Source organism: Haliaeetus albicilla, chromosome 10 (assembly GCF_947461875.1).
Source record: "Haliaeetus albicilla chromosome 10, bHalAlb1.1, whole genome shotgun sequence".
Lineage (NCBI taxonomy): Eukaryota > Metazoa > Chordata > Aves > Accipitriformes > Accipitridae > Haliaeetus > Haliaeetus albicilla.
Window position 1 is genome coordinate 411,511 of NC_091492.1, and position 18,775 is coordinate 430,285.

An 18,775-nucleotide genomic window follows, 5' to 3' on the forward strand; every position below is an offset into this window, starting at 1 on the left:
CACCAAGACCTGATTCACGTGTCAGACTGAGACGGGAATCTTAGCTACAATGAGCAAAATTGGCAACCTTTGATGCTGCCACGTTCTCCACAAGCCATCCTGACTTCTCAAAATATGTCATTTAATACAAAAAAGAACCGCTTTCTTGGCCCACATGCTATTTGACTTGAAGCAGGAGAGGCCGTCTTCCTCCCCAGACACATCTCTGGGTACCAAAGGAAACAGCTGCCCAGGGCCAGGGGCAATGGCAAGGTGGAAAAACCAGAAACGAGCAAGAGGACGAGCTTCATGGCTACGCCAGTCTCCACGGTTCTCAGCAGAAGACCTGTGCTCTGCAGCAGAAGGACAAGGCCCTGCTCCAGCACAGCAGATGCGCTCACCTAAGGGGCTGTTCTCCACAGTACTGCAGTTGCTTTGGCCATGTCCTCTGCGGGGTGCCCTGAGCTCCTTAAAAAGTGCCTTCTGCCAGTCTCCCTGTATCCTGGAGGACACAGATCTGCCCAGGCTGAGAGGATGGACCAGCCCAACTGCACCCGTTCCAGACTGCGCGTTCTGCCAACGGCCCAACTCAGAAACGAACCATTTCACGTCAGCGTAACAGATACCCTTAGCAAACTGGTTGCACTGGCTGGCGCAAGAAAGGGGCTCAGCTTCTGCTCACTGCTCTTCTAAGGTCAAAATGCCTTCCATCAATTTAGTTAGAAGTTAACAAGATTCGTTCAAGTCCTCAGAAGGTTATTTACACACTCAAGCACCATCAATCAAAACAGATGCAGGTCGCAGAGACCGAGGTCTTTGTGATGGGACAGTTCCCTGACCCAGGTGCACAAGTGGTCGGCAGAGCAGAGCTACCCCCTGCTAGAGCCTGCGAGCACGGCCAGCTTCACAGGGTTAGTGAACGGCTGGTGCTCTTCTTCCCTACCTCTCTATATTCTGTTACTCAGAGAGGGCCAGGGCCAGTCAGCCTGGCTGGATTTTTAATGGGTTTTATTTACAATGTGGTGCCTACTCGGGGCACACACGGTTCTTGCAGGCGGTGGGGAGCATTGGTCCAACGGTGGCCACCACGAGCCTTCGCAGCCTGCTGGGGTGCAGGACACATCTTTGGCTCCTGCGGAGCCCAACAGGGCTGAGAGAGAGGGCAGAAAAGTGAGAGGACAGGTAGCTGGTAAAGCAAAGCAGGAAGATAAAAAGCATAAAGGCATTTGAGAAGGAGCCACAAGAGGACTGGAAGGGTGATTGAAAGAGAAGATGAGGGAACTATAAGAGGAAAGCTGGGCAACGCTGCACATGCTTGCTCAGACAACATCAAAGGAGGGGAGCTGATAACACGAGTATTACGACAAACATGATATTATCCGTGTCCATTGTCAGGAATCGGCAAAGAAGGGAGAAAACAAGCAGAAATGGGGTGCAAGAAAAAAAATCACAAAGAGAAAGAACTGACAGGAATCAAAATAAACACTTATTTTATATACTTGGTGACAAGTTCTTAAATGCAGACACAACCTTGCCTTGAAGATTATACCAAAGAAATAACAGTGTAGAAATCTGACAATACATCCCATTTGTGAATTTAGAAGGGTTTTTGAAAATGTGCCTTATTAATTCTACCTGTATCTTAAACTGACACTAGCAAATGGAAACGCGCACTCATGTGAAACCTATGAAAAGGGAATTCATGAAAGAAACATTCTGGGACTCAAAATGTTATTTACTGAAGCAAGTGCCTGAGTGCTGGAGAGTGGGGTAAGCCTTTATGAGCATTTCTGCACCACGAGAGCACGTACAAGTCCTGGAGAAGGGGTCTGGGAGCTGCACACACAACTCCACGCGTATGCCAGCAGCAGAGAGGGACTCTGGGTCAGCGGCTCTGGGATAAAGCAAGCCAGAGCACAAACCCAGGTCTCACAAATGAGAACCTGAACACTGTGCTGTTAATTTGCTACTCCTCACCAAGCACTAGCTCTGAAGTTAGATGAATTTCGATTCCTTGGAGATGGTGTTGGAGAAGGATTCCCATGCTAGGTGCTGAAACAAGGATGCAGGGCAGAACAGGAGCCTGGTGCAAAAACACTTGTGCTGAACCACAATCTTCTCCCCATCAGAAGCGGCACAAGCAGTAGCAATCATAACCCATACACAGGCACAATGCTGTCTGACAAACAGCTCGAGAAGTGGAGTTGTTACAAGTTTGAGCTCTACATGAAGACAGTTAACTTTACCTAGCAAACTCACACTCCATGCTTCAGTGGCAAACTTCCTACTTCAGAGGATTTTAAATGCCTGTGCTTAAATTTTAATTTAAAACCAGGCATTTCCAAACATTTTAAAAACAGCACTTGAAACAGTAGGTCTAGTATTCAACAGTCCCATAATAAGGTTCCGCCTCCCTTGGGCCAACTGCAGTGTATCCCTTGTTCAGGTTACTCTGAAAAAAGGGAATTGTTACGCAACAAAAGCATTGTAATTTTGGATGGAGCGACTCCTCACAGAAGTAACAGATCCAACTTATCTCATACAACCATAACAATGATCCTCATTAAGTGAACTAAGCGCAGAACATGGGCTGCACAATAGGACTGTCTCCCCTCCACAAGATGAGACCGCCAAGGGAAGTTACTCTGTTGGTTCTTAAAATCATATTTTAAGCAGAAACCTGTTATCTAATTTCCTGTAATGTTACCTTAATCACCCTGGCTGTCCTTGGGAAGTGCTCATCAACACACAGCACTTTTTCTCTGCAACAGAAGCAGCACAGTACATCAGCTACTGCATCTCCCAGAAGCTTCTGTGCAAATGCGATCCCAGGCAATGACCTCAGTAGTTAAAGGAAATCATATTTATTCTAATCTCTTCACAGGGAAATTACTCAACACTGAAACACTGCCAGTTTCCACAGTGGTCAGGCACGGAGAAGATAGTCTCTGCAGACAAAACCTACAGGGATGGGGAAAACCTAGATGACAGAGCCCTGACAGATGAAGGAGCTGCCCACTACAGCAAAGTCAGCCCGTCCAGGTCAGGCCATCCCGTTACTCTTCATCTTCGCTAGGAAGGCAGCAGACATGCTTGAGTACGCAGCCACTTACCGTCATGATGAGTTTCTCGACACAGTCAGGTGACACACTGTGCAGATGGGTGAGGTGCAGCTGCAAATGGATCTTGTTGTTCAGCATGTCCTGGCAGAGTGGGCAGCGGAGCATGGGCTGCACTGAGTGCTGGGTCATCGCGTGCACCCGCAGCCGATTCACGTCTGTGTTACTGTACTTGCAATATGGACACTGATACATCTGCAGAGCAAGACAAATGAATCACACAATTGTTACAGCTGCTGCTTTCCTCTTTCCTTACAGCTAGACTTTAATAATTTGATGCCTTCTCCTACCACCAGTTACCGCCTTTCATCCTCCTTCTCCTATTTTATTCTTTGCTTTTGGCACGTATGAAACAAATTACCTGCTTGTAGATGCACAAAAAGCTGGGTTCTTCTTCCTTACCTGCTCTGATTTGGTCTCCTCTGAAGTTTTTGACCACTTAAAGGAGAGAGGCGACTCAGAGCTGCTGGGAAACGATATTCGTTTAGAAGATGCTGGAGGCTCTGTCAGCTCCTTCTCTGCCTGGCTGGCTGGTGCTGCAACAAAAAGAGATTTCTATCAGGACATCCCCAAAGCGGCTTAAGTTGGACGAAGACCGTATTTCCATTTGCTGCTGTTGCTTGAAACATAGCAAGGACTTGGAGGAGGACGAGTCTGTGGACCAACTTACATCCTACAAAGCACGCCTGGCCAAAAAAAGTTTTCTTGATTATCTTTAATAGTGTCATTTATAGTTAGAAGCAATCTCAGCTATTTCTGTTGGCTGCTTACAACCTGTTAGGTACAGGACAGTCTTGTCCTGTGTTTACATCGGACACACAAATGCTTGGCCAGACGTGAAGGCCAATGCGTCACCTCCACGAGCAGCTGGCTGACTCAACAAAGCAGAACTCGTACTCCTAGCTCACCTGGGACGTTTTGCATATGAACCCTCTAGAATACATTTCCCTTGGAGACGGCTGGAAGCTGTGGCCTTCAACCCAACTGACTTGCACGCTGGGCTGGAAGCAGCGGCACACTGCCAGGGCAGCACCGGCCAGCTCAGCCTCAGGGAAGAGCGGACATCTGAGGGTACTCCCCAGCAAGTGGTACCTCCAAAATGCTCACGATGGCAGTGGCCCAGGCTACAGCCAGTGCTGGGATGGGATGCGGATGTTCTCACGCTGTAACAAGCTGAGGAAAGGCGATTTTATTTCAGCAAAACAGAAAAAGGCAAATGAGCCCAGAAGTCAACAGCAAAACACTCTGCAAGTTGTGGCACTCCGAGAAGCACATCCCTGACCTTTACCCCTCCCCCGAACCCTGGCAGCCTGCAGTACATAAATTTGTGGGACATCTATTATTTAAAAACTGTAAGGACAAGTATATTATACACAGCCCCCGTCTCCTCCTCCCCGAACACACATTCATAACAGTACTTTAATCTGTCTCGAATCGACTTCAAACCCATTTCGCCCTTAATGGGAGTTATTCATTTTCACTTGAAAGGTAATATATGACAGCTGGATATTTAATATGATGGATCGACTGCCGATTAACAAGGCACTGTAGCATTCTTAGACCGGTCCCCCCATACTCTTCCCCTTGTCTCATTCTCTTTGTGAACCCTCTGGTATCCGCTCCTTGTTTCAGAAGATGCCGTCAGAGTAATATCCAGGCAAACTGCTTCCTTCTCAAAGATCCTTCCATTCACTGGCATAAGCTATATTTTGAAAGGTACCACATCACAGTAAGAAATACAATCCCCATTTATAACTGCCTTCCCTGCCAGACCCCACCTCTAAGCATTCAGTTAAATAGAGGCAAAATGACTTCCAGGAGCGGGAAAATAGGTTTTGCAAATAGATAACAATGCTGCCAGAGGGAGGCAGGGATCAGAGGAGCTCTGGTACTACTGAATTTCTCCTGGTAGACTTGGCCGTGCCAAAGCCTGCTTAGGGGCAATTTCCTTCCCTGTAGTGCTGCCCTGCCGCATGCCTCTTATTTCAGCCCTGGCTGGTTATACAACCACCTCCATGCACGGATGTAAAGTCCTGGCTGTATCTGAAACCAAAACCACAGGACCCCACTGTGCTGCCAACTCCATGAAAACGTCCAAACCTAGAGTTTCTTTGTGTAAAACAAGTCTGCGGTGTCAGTGCCGACACACGGACACTCACACAGACCCCGCTCTGGCCCCTGCGCAGAACGGCGGACTGCTGCTCAGGTCAGTCCACTAGCTTGAACCCACGACCCTCCCTGGGGTTCAGACCTGGAAAGTCATTAAAGACGTCTACAGGACCAAAGCTGGCCTTCCTTACTTCCTACTAATAAAATCCACTTGGAGCGTGAGAACCACGGCACCACTGCGGACCCACCTGCAGCTCCTCTGCTGAGGAAAGCAATCCTGCCAGTGGGTTTGGGGAGGCAGAGACCACCACCGAGAGCCAGCATCGTGGTGGGCGAAGGACCACCCTGCCTTAAAATGCCCTGCCCGAGCCTTGTGTGATCTAAGTGGCCCTGAGAAGGAGGCTAATTGCTGTTGACATAGTCCACTCCTCGGTGTGACCTTGGACATTGAAGCGTCAGCCCCAATCAGGCAGTCAGGCGTCGCGACCGGCGTCCAGAGACCCCAGGGCTGGCAGTGCGGTCACGCAGCCGTGCGAGCTCTGCTCCAGCCCTGCACCGGTCTGGGATGACAATGCCAGCCACAGCTTCGGGTCCCCTTAGACTTCTCTGCCCCAGATGGCGATTGTGTCTCCTGGGTGGTCTGGGCAGGGTCTCTCTGGGCTCTGTATCTGTCAAACCACCGCTTCAGATCTTTGGGTGTCATCTGCTCTGCAAAACTACTGGCAAGTGCTGCAGTCAGCCGTGCTGGCACTGCCAGCCCAGGGAGAGGGTCAGGGGACGCAAGGGAGGAAAAGGGATGACTGGAGAAACCTCTGCTCGTGTATATGGGTTACCTTTCCAAACAAGGGATGATGCTTTCAGCTTTGGCAACAGAGTGAGACCCATGAAATACCTACAAAACTGCATTAATGAACCCAGGCGTGCTCCTACAGCGTGAGCTCTGGACACTTTCAAAACCCCTGATGCCCCCACCAGTGGTAGGATCTGCACTGGCACAGCGAGGCATGAGCAGCTCAGGGAGCCCCTGGTCCTCACCCTCTGACACGGACTTCACTGTGCACCGCTTCTAGCAGCTCACCAATGTGATGTTTTCAGATGCAGTGACTAAATTCAGCAACCCAACTGTCAATGACCCCGTAGCGAACACTAGCTGTAACCTCTGGAGTCACGACAGGGTATTTTCTTATTTCCTTTCTACTGCGAAGCAGCCTGCTTAGAATTAGGGAAAATTAAAAGGTCATTAAAATTTACTTTTACTTACCACCTCCAAAGTGGCCAATTTTATTAAATGCACTTGATCCAACCCATAACTTTAATCCTTCAAAACCTGAACTATTAATGATTGTCCAGACCCCAGAGTAACTGGTTTGTTGCAGGGTTCTAAAAAACGCATACGGAACATTTGTTCTAAGTATTATTTTTTGAGTTGACAGCTCAAGTGGGAATTTTAACACCGAGACCGAAGTTTATTGTTGATAAACAGCCAAACACATGAAGTGACACATTCAGTCCACATCACAGATCAGAGGAATTAAAAACTCTCTTCTGCCTGGAGAAATGAGGACACACAGCTCGGCACCTGCCTGCAGAGCTTCCTGGCAGCTGCGTGGGACCTTCGTGTCTGCACGGAGTGGATGGGACAAAATGTCCTTGGCTGAAAATGTCAAAAGGGCCTCAGCCCCGAATGGCAGCTTGGCACCAGAGAAGGTGGAGCACAACGCCTGTGCTCTCACCATGTCCAACACCACGCTTAGAGGTCCAGGCCTTGCAGGAAAGAAAAAGGAATCTGGGTTTGAAGTATGACATACGGCTATGCATCACTCAGTATTTTTACTATTTTGACTCTTTAAATGGATTTAGTTCAGGTTTGCCGACCTTAGAGAAAAATCTGCGTTTCTCAACAAATGTACCCAAAAGCCAAGTGCAATGGGCCTGCGCTGCTGCAGGCGCACTGCCCCACCACAGCACTTCTTGGAGACCTACTTGTCTTCTCCTTCTTCCTCGGCAGCTTCTGCTTTGCAGAGGAGGAGGAGAAATGCTCCCAGGCATTAATTCAGAAGTGAGATGGGACACTTCCTTGGAAGTGGGGATCCTTTCCTTTGCTAGGTCCAGAGGCAAAACCGGCAAGGGTTCCCAAAGCTGCCTGCTCTCCATCCTGGTGGGAAGGGAGTTGCCACCCCGCCTCCCAGCCATCAGATTCTTTTAGCTAAAGTACCACTGACAGCCCCTTCATCTAAACTTCCATCTCCCAACCCAGCAACATAATGGAGAAGCCAATTAAATGATTATTAATTCATGCTGCTTTCCGTAAGCCAGAGGTTCTCATCTCCCTGCATTCCGTAAACCAGCTTGCCACTTGCCCTAGAAATTTACAGTGGGGTTTCTGCTATCTCCATTGATTTAAAAAACAACACCCTCCCCGCCCCCAGCCTACTGAAAAAACTCCCTTCCTACTAAGTTCAGCAGCCAGCCTGGGAAAAAGTTTTCAGTGGGACCAGGGAACTGTGTTTTCACTGTCCGATGGAAAATGAAATTCCATATTTGGTGGTGCCTCCCTCCTCAAACCTCCCCTGACGTTTTCTTGGAGCAATTACTCAGCATCACGAGCCCTTGGACCAGACTGACCTGCCTGCCGTGCCTGCACAGTCCTGCAGCTGGAAATGCCCACGATGGCAGCCATCACCCCTGCATCGGTCTCGCAGAGGAGCATCCTTAAAGTGGCTGCGGTTTTCCTCCCCAGACCCCGAGTCTGGAGCAGACTGTTTGAGCTGTTTTCATGCTCACGCAGCCTTCACCGCGGGCGATGGGCAAGGCCAGGTCCTGTGGTCCAGACCTACCTGTGCAGTTCCATTAACAGCAGCTCAGGAGCCCAGAATAACGGCACAAAAAGTTTCAGTCTCAGCCTCTCTGGTGGACAGTTGCTACCCCACAGAAACACGCAACACAATTTGTATTAATACGGCAAGAGTAAGTCTGAGAAAGTAACTCCACCGAGAGACTGCAGTGACACAAAAGCGGCCAGAGCCCTGCTCAGGTCACCCCAACAGGGCACCTGGGTGTACAGCACTGCTACAGTGCTGCCCGTTTGCTACCTCCTGTCTTAATAATATATGGTTGAATGTTTCTTTCTGAAACACTGTCTGTTTACATTCCTTGTTCCCTGAAGGTACCATTCATTCTAATAAGATGTTGTAGCCATACTAACAGGCCTGTATATTGCCTGTTACTCTACAGTATTTTTTCAACTCTGTATTTGATAAATAACGTGACCGTATGATAGACAGAACTAACTACACAGAGATTTGCAAGCACACTTTTGTACCCAGACCTTTATTGCTGCCTTTCAGAAATGTGGCCCTGAAAATGGTCAAATAATTTATTTTTCTAATGCTGTGTCATACCTTCCAGCCTGCAGTGAGTACGAACAACTGAATTACTATTAAATATTCATATTACAGTACCCAGAAGCCCCAACCGCCACCAGACTTTTCGGCCATGCTCTATACAAACACAGAGCACCCAGAAAACGTCGTGGTGAGATGCCAGGCAGCACAAGGGGCACTTGGAGGCAGGTCTTCCCCGCAGCCCTGCAGATCAGCTCATCTCCTGTCGACTCCTGAAGGAGGGCCTGGGACCTGCCGGGAGCTGCGCTGCTCCCGGCACAATGCTCTCACACGGCGCCGCGCTGTGAACCAAAAACGAAGGCACCGGGGGAGAGAAAATGACCCACACAGACCAGGCGAGAGATCAACGGCACGAAGTTACGGCTCAATCCCAAAGGTTACGGGATTCTCGACTCTGACCCAGGGAGCAGGAGAGCTGGTGAGCAACGCGGCCGCGGGCGGCCCTGCCACGCCGGCATGCTGGGACCAGGGTCCAGGTGCTCACAGATACAAACGTGGCAGCGACCGCAGCAGAAGCTCACCTTGGCGCTCGAGTAGCAAAATGCTCCAGCTGATGTACCTGAAAGAAAAGGCCTGGACCAAAGCCGGAAGGCTTCCCTGCCCCAGGAGCGACAGCTCCCTCTTTGCTGCTCAGAGACTTGTGCAGGGCAGAAGGAAAGATGGGGTATGTAGAATGTCATCCCATCTTGTGCCCAGCGTGACCCCACCTTTGCAAAGTGGTACCCTAAAGCACTGCACCTTTTCTTCCAGCAAGAAGATTTTATCTTTAGAACCACAGGAAATCTTGGTTTTTTTAAATTACAAAGTGGCTGAAAGGAAACAAGCAACAACCTTTTATATATACCTATTTCATATGGTTCCTGAGCCAGCTATCAATCTGTGTGAATATTACTGTCCAATTCAACTGAATAAGTATTTCAACTAACCTACCACGAGAATCCGTATCAACTAATTTGTTGAATCAATATGTTGAGCTTGGGAGATGGTCTATACAACAGTAATTCTGCTAACTCCTTAAAACCAGCAAGAAGGGATCACCACCACTGCCGGGCAGCACACAGCTACCTGGTGAGCAGAAACTACTGGTGAGGAAAGCGTGAACATGGAGAGTGGAGATTGCAGAGACATCGGCAGACACCTGCTTGCTGAAGAACATGCATGAAAAGTATCTGAAAACAAACAGCAAAGCAGCCATCGGACAGGCTCCGCTGCAGCACAGCAATTCATCCAGCAGTGCCACCGAGACGGCCCCTCCACACTCCCGGACACCCTAGAAAGCAGGGACTGCCGCACAGGCGGGTTTTAGTATATGTCTTATCACTGCTGGGGAGGGAGCAACCGGGTTTTACTGTGGTGAACACAACACACACGTGCTTTCAAGATTAGCAGCTGGAAAAGGCAGCTGAGAGCTGGCAGGGAGCCGTGCAGGCAAGGAGGGCCAGCTCCGGTTTGGGGGCATGCAGGACCACCTCTCCCAGCCAGAAGTCAACGACTGTTCCGCTTGGGCCAGACTGGTAATTTTGCAGCTTTTTATTTTTTAAGTAGCCACACTTCATTAGGCATAGAGTTCAAGAAAGCCATAAAAATGATCAGGCCGACCACGAGGAAGAATCGAAGGCACCGAGCACGTGGCTGAGCTCAACGGCCCCACCGGCGCGGAGGGGGCCAGGACCGGGCGAGCCTGGCAGAGCCAGGCCGGTGCGCTGTGCACAGGGCAACCGGGGATGCTCCGGGGCCGCAGCTCGGCACAGCGCCCGCGGCCGGCCGGCTCCGGCCGGGGATGATCCCGCGGCGTGTCCCGGGGAAGGGCCAATGGGCCTTTGGGGTGTCCCCCAGAGCCGCCGCCGGGCCATCGCCTCCCCTTCGCCCCCACAGAGCCCAGACACAGCGCTCCTGCGGACGCTGCCGGGAGCCAGGCCCGCTCCCAGCCCAGCCTCCGCAGCAAGCCCTGGCACAGGGGCACCTGGCCTGGCTGTTTTCCTGGGCTGGAGCTGGCGCCCAGGGTCCTTTTGTGCTTTGTAAGTCCTCAGGAAAAAAGCAGAATGACAGTCAGCCTTCCCGTCCCCTCTCCTAGGTTTCCTTCACACGGAAGCCAGGCTCAAGAGCTGCGCCATCGCGCCCTTCGTCCCCTTCCTCCCAGCCCGCTCTTGCCCTCGTCTTTACTCTGGTCTACGGAATATCCCAGCCATTAAGTGCTCAACAAACACCATATATTAAAAAAACAGAAAAAAGCGGCAGCAGGGGGAGGGGCAGTAATAGATTTCCGTGAGGATGTGCCTGACCTGTTTTTTTCAATTTCAGTAATTAGAAAGGCAGTGGGCCTGTAGGAATTATTCATAAACTGCAGGAGCTGTGCAGTATACATTTATGTTAAACATGTCAAATCCGATTGAAATCATGCCTGCCAGCACCATACTCCATAAACACACTTTTCTGCAACAATTTCCCAGCTCTCGGCAGCCCATTAATACCTCCTTTAATAGCAATCTACCACGGATTCGAATCAGGGACGCTCCATTGCACTAATTGCTCTGTTAGGTGAGCATCATGGATTTAAAAAAAAAAAAAATCATTAAAAAAAATAAAAGCCCTTCAGGCTAGTCCTCTAGAAATATTTCATTTCAATCTATATTTTAAGTAGAGTTTGTTTCTTGTTTTTGTGGAAAAAAATCTGATATTCTGCATCTATACAACTGACAGTGCATTAAGAAAGTCTCTTTCATAGCTGGGTCACTGCAGATGAAGCGCTTCTCTCTAGTAAGAAAACACATATAAGCCCCACCCCAAATCTCAAAAGTCTCATACTGATCTACCCTGGCCTGACACAGGCTTTAGCTGGAAACCAATGTGTTGAATATTAATCATTTACATCCTGCCTTAAAAATGGAGTCGGGAAGAGCCACGATTTCTTTCCTCCTTGCTGGTTTACTGGTGATAAATCTCACGTTAGTCATGATGAGATGATTTCTAAAGCTCAGCCATCAGGCAAAGAGCATCTCCCTTCTCCAGCACGGAGGTGGACGACTCCGGAGCAGAAAGAGGGAAGCAGGCAGGGCAGAGGCAGCTCCGGTGCGAGGGGGCTGCACTGAATGGAGCTTGGGAGCTGCTTAATCCCACTGCCAGAGAGAGAGGAAAAAGAGAAAGCAACCAGGTCCCGTCTAGAAACAGGGAACATCAGCCCTTTTCTCTCCACACAGTATTTTAGGAGTCACATAAGAATGTCAGCGCCTGTGAAGCACTGCTGCTTGTTAGGAGTTGAGGCGAACAGCGGCAGCGTGAGCACTGCTGAAAGCAGACAGCACTGTTGCTTTCCAGAAATCTTTTAGGAGCCACAAAGATGTATGTGAAAATCACGGTAAAACAAATCCTTATTTGGGATGGAGTTTTCCACGTGTATATTTTAATGGAAAGTACTACATAAAAAAATGTTTCTGCTTAAGATTATTCTGCTTTAAAATAAATAAAAAACCAAACTGATAAATTTATTTTGCAGCTGAGACATTTTGACAAATTTACAACAAAAGCAGAGAAGTTTTTCATTTCAGTGCTAACACCAACACTGGTGCAGCCTGCCACATGCGGATGTATGTACCGTAGAGCAGTCAAACAACCCTGACTCATCACTTGCGTGTTTGTGCAGACGGAGCTTGGGAGACACACTTGACATTTCGTTAGAGATCTCACAAATCTTTAAGAAAGTGGAAGAAATAATCACCCAGTGCACAGTTAAGAAACTGAGGCACAGAAGGTGAGTAAATTGCTAAGGAACGTAATGATCAAATTGCAGCATGATGAACAGAAAACAGGTCTATCAACCTCCACCTTCAACGCACTATTTATTGGCTTTGAGCCTGCACTTCTTTCTCGCCTATCTCCCACTTTCACAGAATTGCATGGCTCAGAGGCACCTCCAAAGGTCAGCCGGTCCATCCAAAGCGGGATAAACTGTGCCTACTTCATTCCCGACAGCAGCTCGTCTAATCTTCTTGAAAGACCTCTGAGGAATCTTCCCAGAAAATCTACTTCAGTGCTTCACAAGCTGTACAGGGAGAATTTTTTTAAAGTTTATTATCTAACCTCAATTCTTCTCCCTTCAATTTAAGCCCATTGCTTCTTGTTGTCTATATCCTGAGCATAGAGAACAAATTATTTCCTTCCTTTTAGAAGTAATTTATGCACGAGAAGACTTATCTTGTCCTCCCCTTTGGTCTTGTCTTTTTGGGACAAATAAGCCTGTTTGTATGTTCCATTTTCTCCTCACAGCTGATGCTATGCAGACCATGCTCTGTTCTGGGTTGTTCTTGCTGTTTGGGCTTTCTGAAATTGCTCCTCAACTTTCTTGATACTCCAAGCTTAGAAATGGACAGCTTTCCAGTGCTGAAGAAATGCACCCATTCCATAATATTTTTACCTACACCATAATGGCTGTGCTTCATTTTCAGACTGTCCTGAAAAGCAGCATCAAAAGTCTTCCTAAGGAGAAGAAACGAGATACTAACTGCAAACAGGACCTTCTTCACACAGAATGAAACTGGGTCGTGTTGACATGATTTGCTCTTGACAAATCCGTGTCGACTGTTACTCATCTCATTATCTTCCCGTCAGTACTTACAAACAGTTGTTTGGTCAATTCCCAGGAAAATCTGGGGCAAACGGAGCTGGCAGGTGTGCGGTTCCCCAGCTACTCCTTTAGTCAAAGATAAGCACCGTGCCTGTCCCCTTGCAGTACCTCCCTGATTTTCTGTAAATTCACAAGAGATAGCAGCTGACAGGACTGAGGATGCTTCAGTCACTTTCTTAAAACACCCAGGTATGAAGTAGCAGGTAACTGATGTGACAACATTTAGCTCAACTAAGTACTTTGCAGCCTGTTCCTTCACAGCTGGAGGACGAGGTCTCCCCACAGTGCCGCTGACATGGTCTGCTCTGGTCTCTGATGTGGTCTGTCTGTTTAGTGAAGACGAATGCAAAGAAGGCTTTATGTATGCTCTCCAGCTTTCTTGACATCGTGGTTGGTAACATTCCCACTCTGCTGAGCTGCAGGCCAGCTCTTTTCTTGCAGTCTCCTCTTACAGCAAGTGAGTGCTTCCTTAATACTGCCTGTTTCCCTCCCTGGTTACATCTTAATTTGTACTGTGGCGTTTTGATATTCCTGTGCATGCAGACACTGCTCTTCTGTGGTTGTCATGAATAACCTGACCTAGTTTCCGTTTCCTTTCCATGTCTGAGGTCCAGAAGGACATGGCAACGCAGCCACGTTCCTCAAGGGAGCTCGAAAGCAGAAACAATAGAAGACCAAGGTGTGATACCTTCTTCGCATATCCACTGTACATAAACAGCGGATAACATTTTTTTTGTTTTAAAGTTAAGGGTAATGTTGTTACATGCTTGAAAGCAGTACCTGAAATCAACAACAGCATGTGCATACACTTGCTGAGGCTGTACTCTTCAGCCTTGCAACAGCTTTGGACACGGCTTGTCCAGAGCTCTGTGGGCTTATGTACATAGCCTGCATATTCCTTTGTGTGTTTTCCTTTGAAGACTTGATGAAGCTGTCCATTTCTTATCTGCCGTTTGACTGACAAACACCAAAAATGGGTTAAGAATTTCACTGGCAGGATGAAGAAAAAAACCCCACCCAAATTTAGAGTTTCTGGATAGTAAAGGGTTTAAAAAGTAGGTTCTTACATGTTTTAACATATAAAAATAATCTTTTCACATAGATCAGCTTTTCTAAGTGCTTCAGGTTTGGGCAAAGGGCCCTACTTACCTTTTAAAAGATTTAATAAATAGACAATACATACATCTTTCTGTGACACTTACAAAGTGTGCTTTTTGCTTAGGATCACACAATCCCACACAACAAGAGACTAAGAATCACCTACAGCCAACCAAAATCTGCATCTCTGGGTTGAAGAATGGGTCTGTGATTGGGAGCAACATACAGAGCAACCTCAGTGAGTGCAGCCTAGACTGAGAACATGAGCTTCAACAAGCATTAAAGCACAGCTTGTTTTCTTCACCAGTTTGGACACATCTTCCAATTGACTGAAATTGAGAATGGTTGAGATTAAAACAGTACTGAGGTGAAAGACCACATTTCATCCTTTTGAAGACTATGTAAGCCAAAGTATCTCTTTGGCTGTGGCTCACTAAGAGGCAACCACAACCACAGCAGGAGAAGGCTGCCTGGAAGAATGGTCTGCGCAGACTGAGAGGAATCGTACCAAGCAACCGTAAGTCTGCAAACTGACTGGGCTACTGTGCAGAAACAGAAACAGGGAGTCAGAACTGCTCCATCCTGGGTCAAAGAAAATGAGTATCGTCTCCAGCACCTCCGTTTCCACAGCTACACTGAAGCGGTCAGCAAGTGCCAGCTGAGGAGGGGAACGGCCCTCTCCAGAGGAGGACAATCTTGCAGCTCCCTTCTGCTCAAAGGCAAGGAATATTTAAAAGTTTCCTCCCACTCCCCTCTACAAGACAGCAACCATCTTCTGGGAAAGACGGAGTAACATAATACCTTCATAATTAATCCATCTAAGGATTTTTCAATGGGAAACCTTTCAGATTCCACTGCAATAACGTAAGCGTTGTTGTGCACCTGCAGTTTCCGTTTCAGGATGCCATGGCTCTAGCAGAAAGTGAGCAGTTAACGGAGCACAAGCACAGGCTCTGCCTCTCTGCTCTGCCCTTCTGCGTCAAAATCTGCTACCAGGGCCGGGACCAGGACCATGATGAAAAAGCAGGCTAACAGTCTCTCAAGTCTTAACAACATAGGGTGGGGTTTCACGATACGCTTAATCCATCCTAAGTGCTGGCTGCTGCCAGAAGGGGCAGTCCCTTTCTCCCTCCTCCCCTCCCAGCTGCTGATTCCCACTGCTCGGGTCTGGCCCAGCACCACTGAGCCCAGGGGAGCTCTGACCCGCTGCCCCAGCGCGAGCCTGGGGCTGGGAGGGGGGGACGCGTGACCGACCATGGCTCAAACTACGCGAATGCATTGCAAAGCTACACCTGAAGACATCACAGAGGACGACACTTATGTCATGCTTACAGTACTGCATGGCGCAGTCATTTAAGGAAAAGAGTTTTGCAGACCGCTGTTCTTTCCACTTTCCTTTCCTGGATTTAAAGAAAAAGAGGGATCAAAACCCACCTGTCCATTTACTCTGGTCCTTGTCCCCTCCGCTCTCTTGCTCCTTGGCAGGCTCTTCAGCATCACCGGCTGTTTCATTGGGCCCTTCCACATCTTCAATGGATTCTTCTGAAACAAGAGAAGCAGAAAGTGTAACATAAAAATGGAAGTCAAAACAGAAGAGCAAGTAACTGCCACTGAGCAAAAGCAACAGCCAACGCTGAAGCACAAGTGTCGAGAGGCAGATATCAATGTCATCCAGCATTCTCCCAGCACTACCTGCTACCTGGTCAAGTGAGAAACTACAGAGGAAAAAAGTGAGAGGTGAAGACGAAATGAAGAATCTCGCCCACTTCTACCACTTATAGCTACTGACATCCCCTGTCCCCTGCGGTTTAATGTACAGTTAAACATTTGCCTGGTATGAGAAGTTTTTACCCAACCATGCCATGGATTAGAGAAGCGTCAGGGACTGCCTGGAGCCTCCAGCACCTTCAGCCTCAGCCCTCCTCCTCATCCCCATCTCAAGCTCTTCAGACCAAATGGCACTGCATAGTACTGACCCTGGTCACTGAGACCCCCAGGTACACTGCAGAAACAGCCCCACTCACTTCTGCTCAAACAAAGCAAGGAGCAGCCCTGTCTTCTGCAGACATGGCCCTGACACAAGGCACAGGAGGAAGCTGCTGGGGGTCTTATTTTCATCCTGGTCACAGGAAGAGTTTGAGCACACAGGCAGTATCATACAGGCGCAAAAGCATGAAGGAGAAAAAACACTCAGTGAAGTGCTGAAAGCTCAGAACAAAACACAAAGTGCCACTGCCCCACCCGCTAACCAAAGCACCGGTGTGCCAAGGCCGGTGGCACGGAGCGTGTCGACACGGCGTGGTGCAGCTCCATGCAGAGGCACCCTTGTCAGGTGGGATACTGTGAGCGAGATAGCTGCAGCTGCCAGACCTCTTACACCAGGGTATAACAGCTACACTATCATCTAGTACCTTGGGTATTTATGTATAGTGCGTGCAGCTCGACAGCTACCATGTAATTGATGGGGGCTACATCAACACTGGGAAGAAAGGGTACTTTTAAGCCATTATATCCTCTTTTAGGCAGGATATTTCATAATTTTAACTTGCATTACCTGGTCATGGTAAATCCCAGGCTATCCTGAGGTTTTATCTGAACTACCTAACCAGTTAAAGCACCGTCCCCCATCCTCCCCCTAACAAAGACAGGGCTAGAAATCAGGATTAAAAATATATATTAAGAGATTGCAGATACTCAGCAGTGCCCTTTAGAATGTGACAACCTAAATCAGGGAGGAACTTGTAAAAGCATCCAGAGATCAGCACTGATACTAAGTGGAAGCACTGTGATTTATGCTCTACCCCTCTTTCCCTGTTTTAAAAGCTGGAAACTCTCGAGAGCTGCAGGGATCCCACTGGTCTTCGCCTGGGAAAGCAGGACCCCAAAGTGAGAGGTCTGATGGGTGGCATCGCTAGGCAAAGGCACCTAACATGTAGGAAGATACAAATTACTGATGCAGGGGTGAGATGAGCAGTCTGCCTTGTGAGGCAAGTGCTCAAGTTTGCTGGAAAGAAAGGCTATGAAATCAGCAGCTGGATTTACATTTCAGAAATTAAAATTCCAATTTTTTTTCCACTCTGGGGAAAAAACCAACAAACTGCCCACCCCCAACCCAACCCAACCCAACCCAACCACTTTGCTGCCTTCAAAATGCTGCCACGCAGGGTGAGATAGCTCCTCTTCACCTGAGGCAGCTGGCATAGAAAGCAGATTTTAGCCTGTTTTATTAAAACCTTCATTAAGGGGTTTCTATTATTTTATTCAAATCTTCATTTTAACCTCTCTTCGGACACCCAGCTTGCTCTGCCGGGCCCTCTGGACAGCCTGTGCCGGCAGCGGTGGGCAGGGAGCCGGCCACCCACCGTCCGCAGCCCATGGCTCATGGCCCACTACCCATCGCCCACAGCCCACCGCCCACCGCCCCAGCCCTGGGCTCCGCGGTCCCGGCCGGGCTCGGGCGCCGCTCGGGGCTGGGGGTCGCCCCTCCCCGGCCCCGCTCAGGGTCCCGGGCCGGAGCCCCCCCCCCCGGGCCGGAGCCTTCCTCCCCGGCCCGGCCGAACAACAAAGGGTGCCCGGCGCGGCGGCACTCCCGGCTGCGACCCGGAGGTGTCAGCATCGGCATGGGAGGAAGAGGAAGGGCGAGCTGGCTGCCGGGCTCAGACGCTGTCTGGGCTCTAACCTGAGCATGTGGAAATAATACACGTCTTCAAGTGCACTGTCTGGTTCGAGGGGAATAAAATAGGACATTCATAAGCAGTTACACCATCTGTCTTTATACCATCATCATCATCAACAAGGGAAAAAATAGCTCTTTAAAATGGATGAAAGCCCAGGCTGACAGTAACCGGAAAAATGTGAGCTATGAATACCAATAACGGTAGAAAATGATTAAAAAACAAGGCTACAGACGGCAAGTCCTCCTGCCCCGCTGGGCCTGCAGCCCCCTCGTGCTCGCCGGCGCAGCCCGTCCCACCGCCAGCCCCGGCCGAGCCCTCGGCAGCCCCGAGCACCGAGCACCCCCCAAGCCCCCACCCTGGAAAACGGCTTCCCTCTGAGGACACGATCTGTCTCCTTGGCTCAGACACCTCTGTGCTGGGCAGGCGGGCTGCAAAAAGCATATGCATGCTTCAAACCCTTCTCCTCCCCCCTCCGGTCTGAGCTGATTTTTTCTGAAGAGTGTTTTTCTTAAAGCAGGATGGGAAGGGAGCAGAGTCCAAGACCCATCTGCCCAGGGAGGCTCCCAATCAGCTGGGAAAGGCCCTGGTGCCGTCCTTACTTGGCTCCTCGCTCCTGGGGCCTTTGCCGAGGACAATCCTCCTGCTCCTCTCCCCGGCACACCCTGGGAGCTCCCCGGACCCCCGGACCCTGGGGATGCGGCCGTCTGGCGCGGAGACTCGGGGAAGGGGAAGCGTTAACTCCCGGCTGCCTCGCGATCCTCTTCCAGC

At 49.3% G+C, this 18,775-nt stretch overlaps 1 protein-coding gene across 3 annotated transcripts in view; it reads right to left on the minus strand.

Moving 5' to 3' along the window:
- The window catches only part of ZFHX3 (zinc finger homeobox 3), a 665,450-nt gene that overhangs the window by 22,265 nt on the left and 624,410 nt on the right, over positions 1 to 18,775 (minus strand). For all 3 annotated transcript variants that reach the window (XM_069793179.1, XM_069793180.1, XM_069793182.1), the window contains 3 exons: positions 15,765 to 15,872; positions 3,501 to 3,634; positions 3,093 to 3,293 (listed from right to left, as the gene is read on the minus strand). In XM_069793179.1, coding sequence (XP_069649280.1) covers positions 3,093 to 3,293; positions 3,501 to 3,634; positions 15,765 to 15,872 — 443 coding nt within the window. The remainder of the gene's footprint in view (positions 1 to 3,092; positions 3,294 to 3,500; positions 3,635 to 15,764; positions 15,873 to 18,775) is intronic.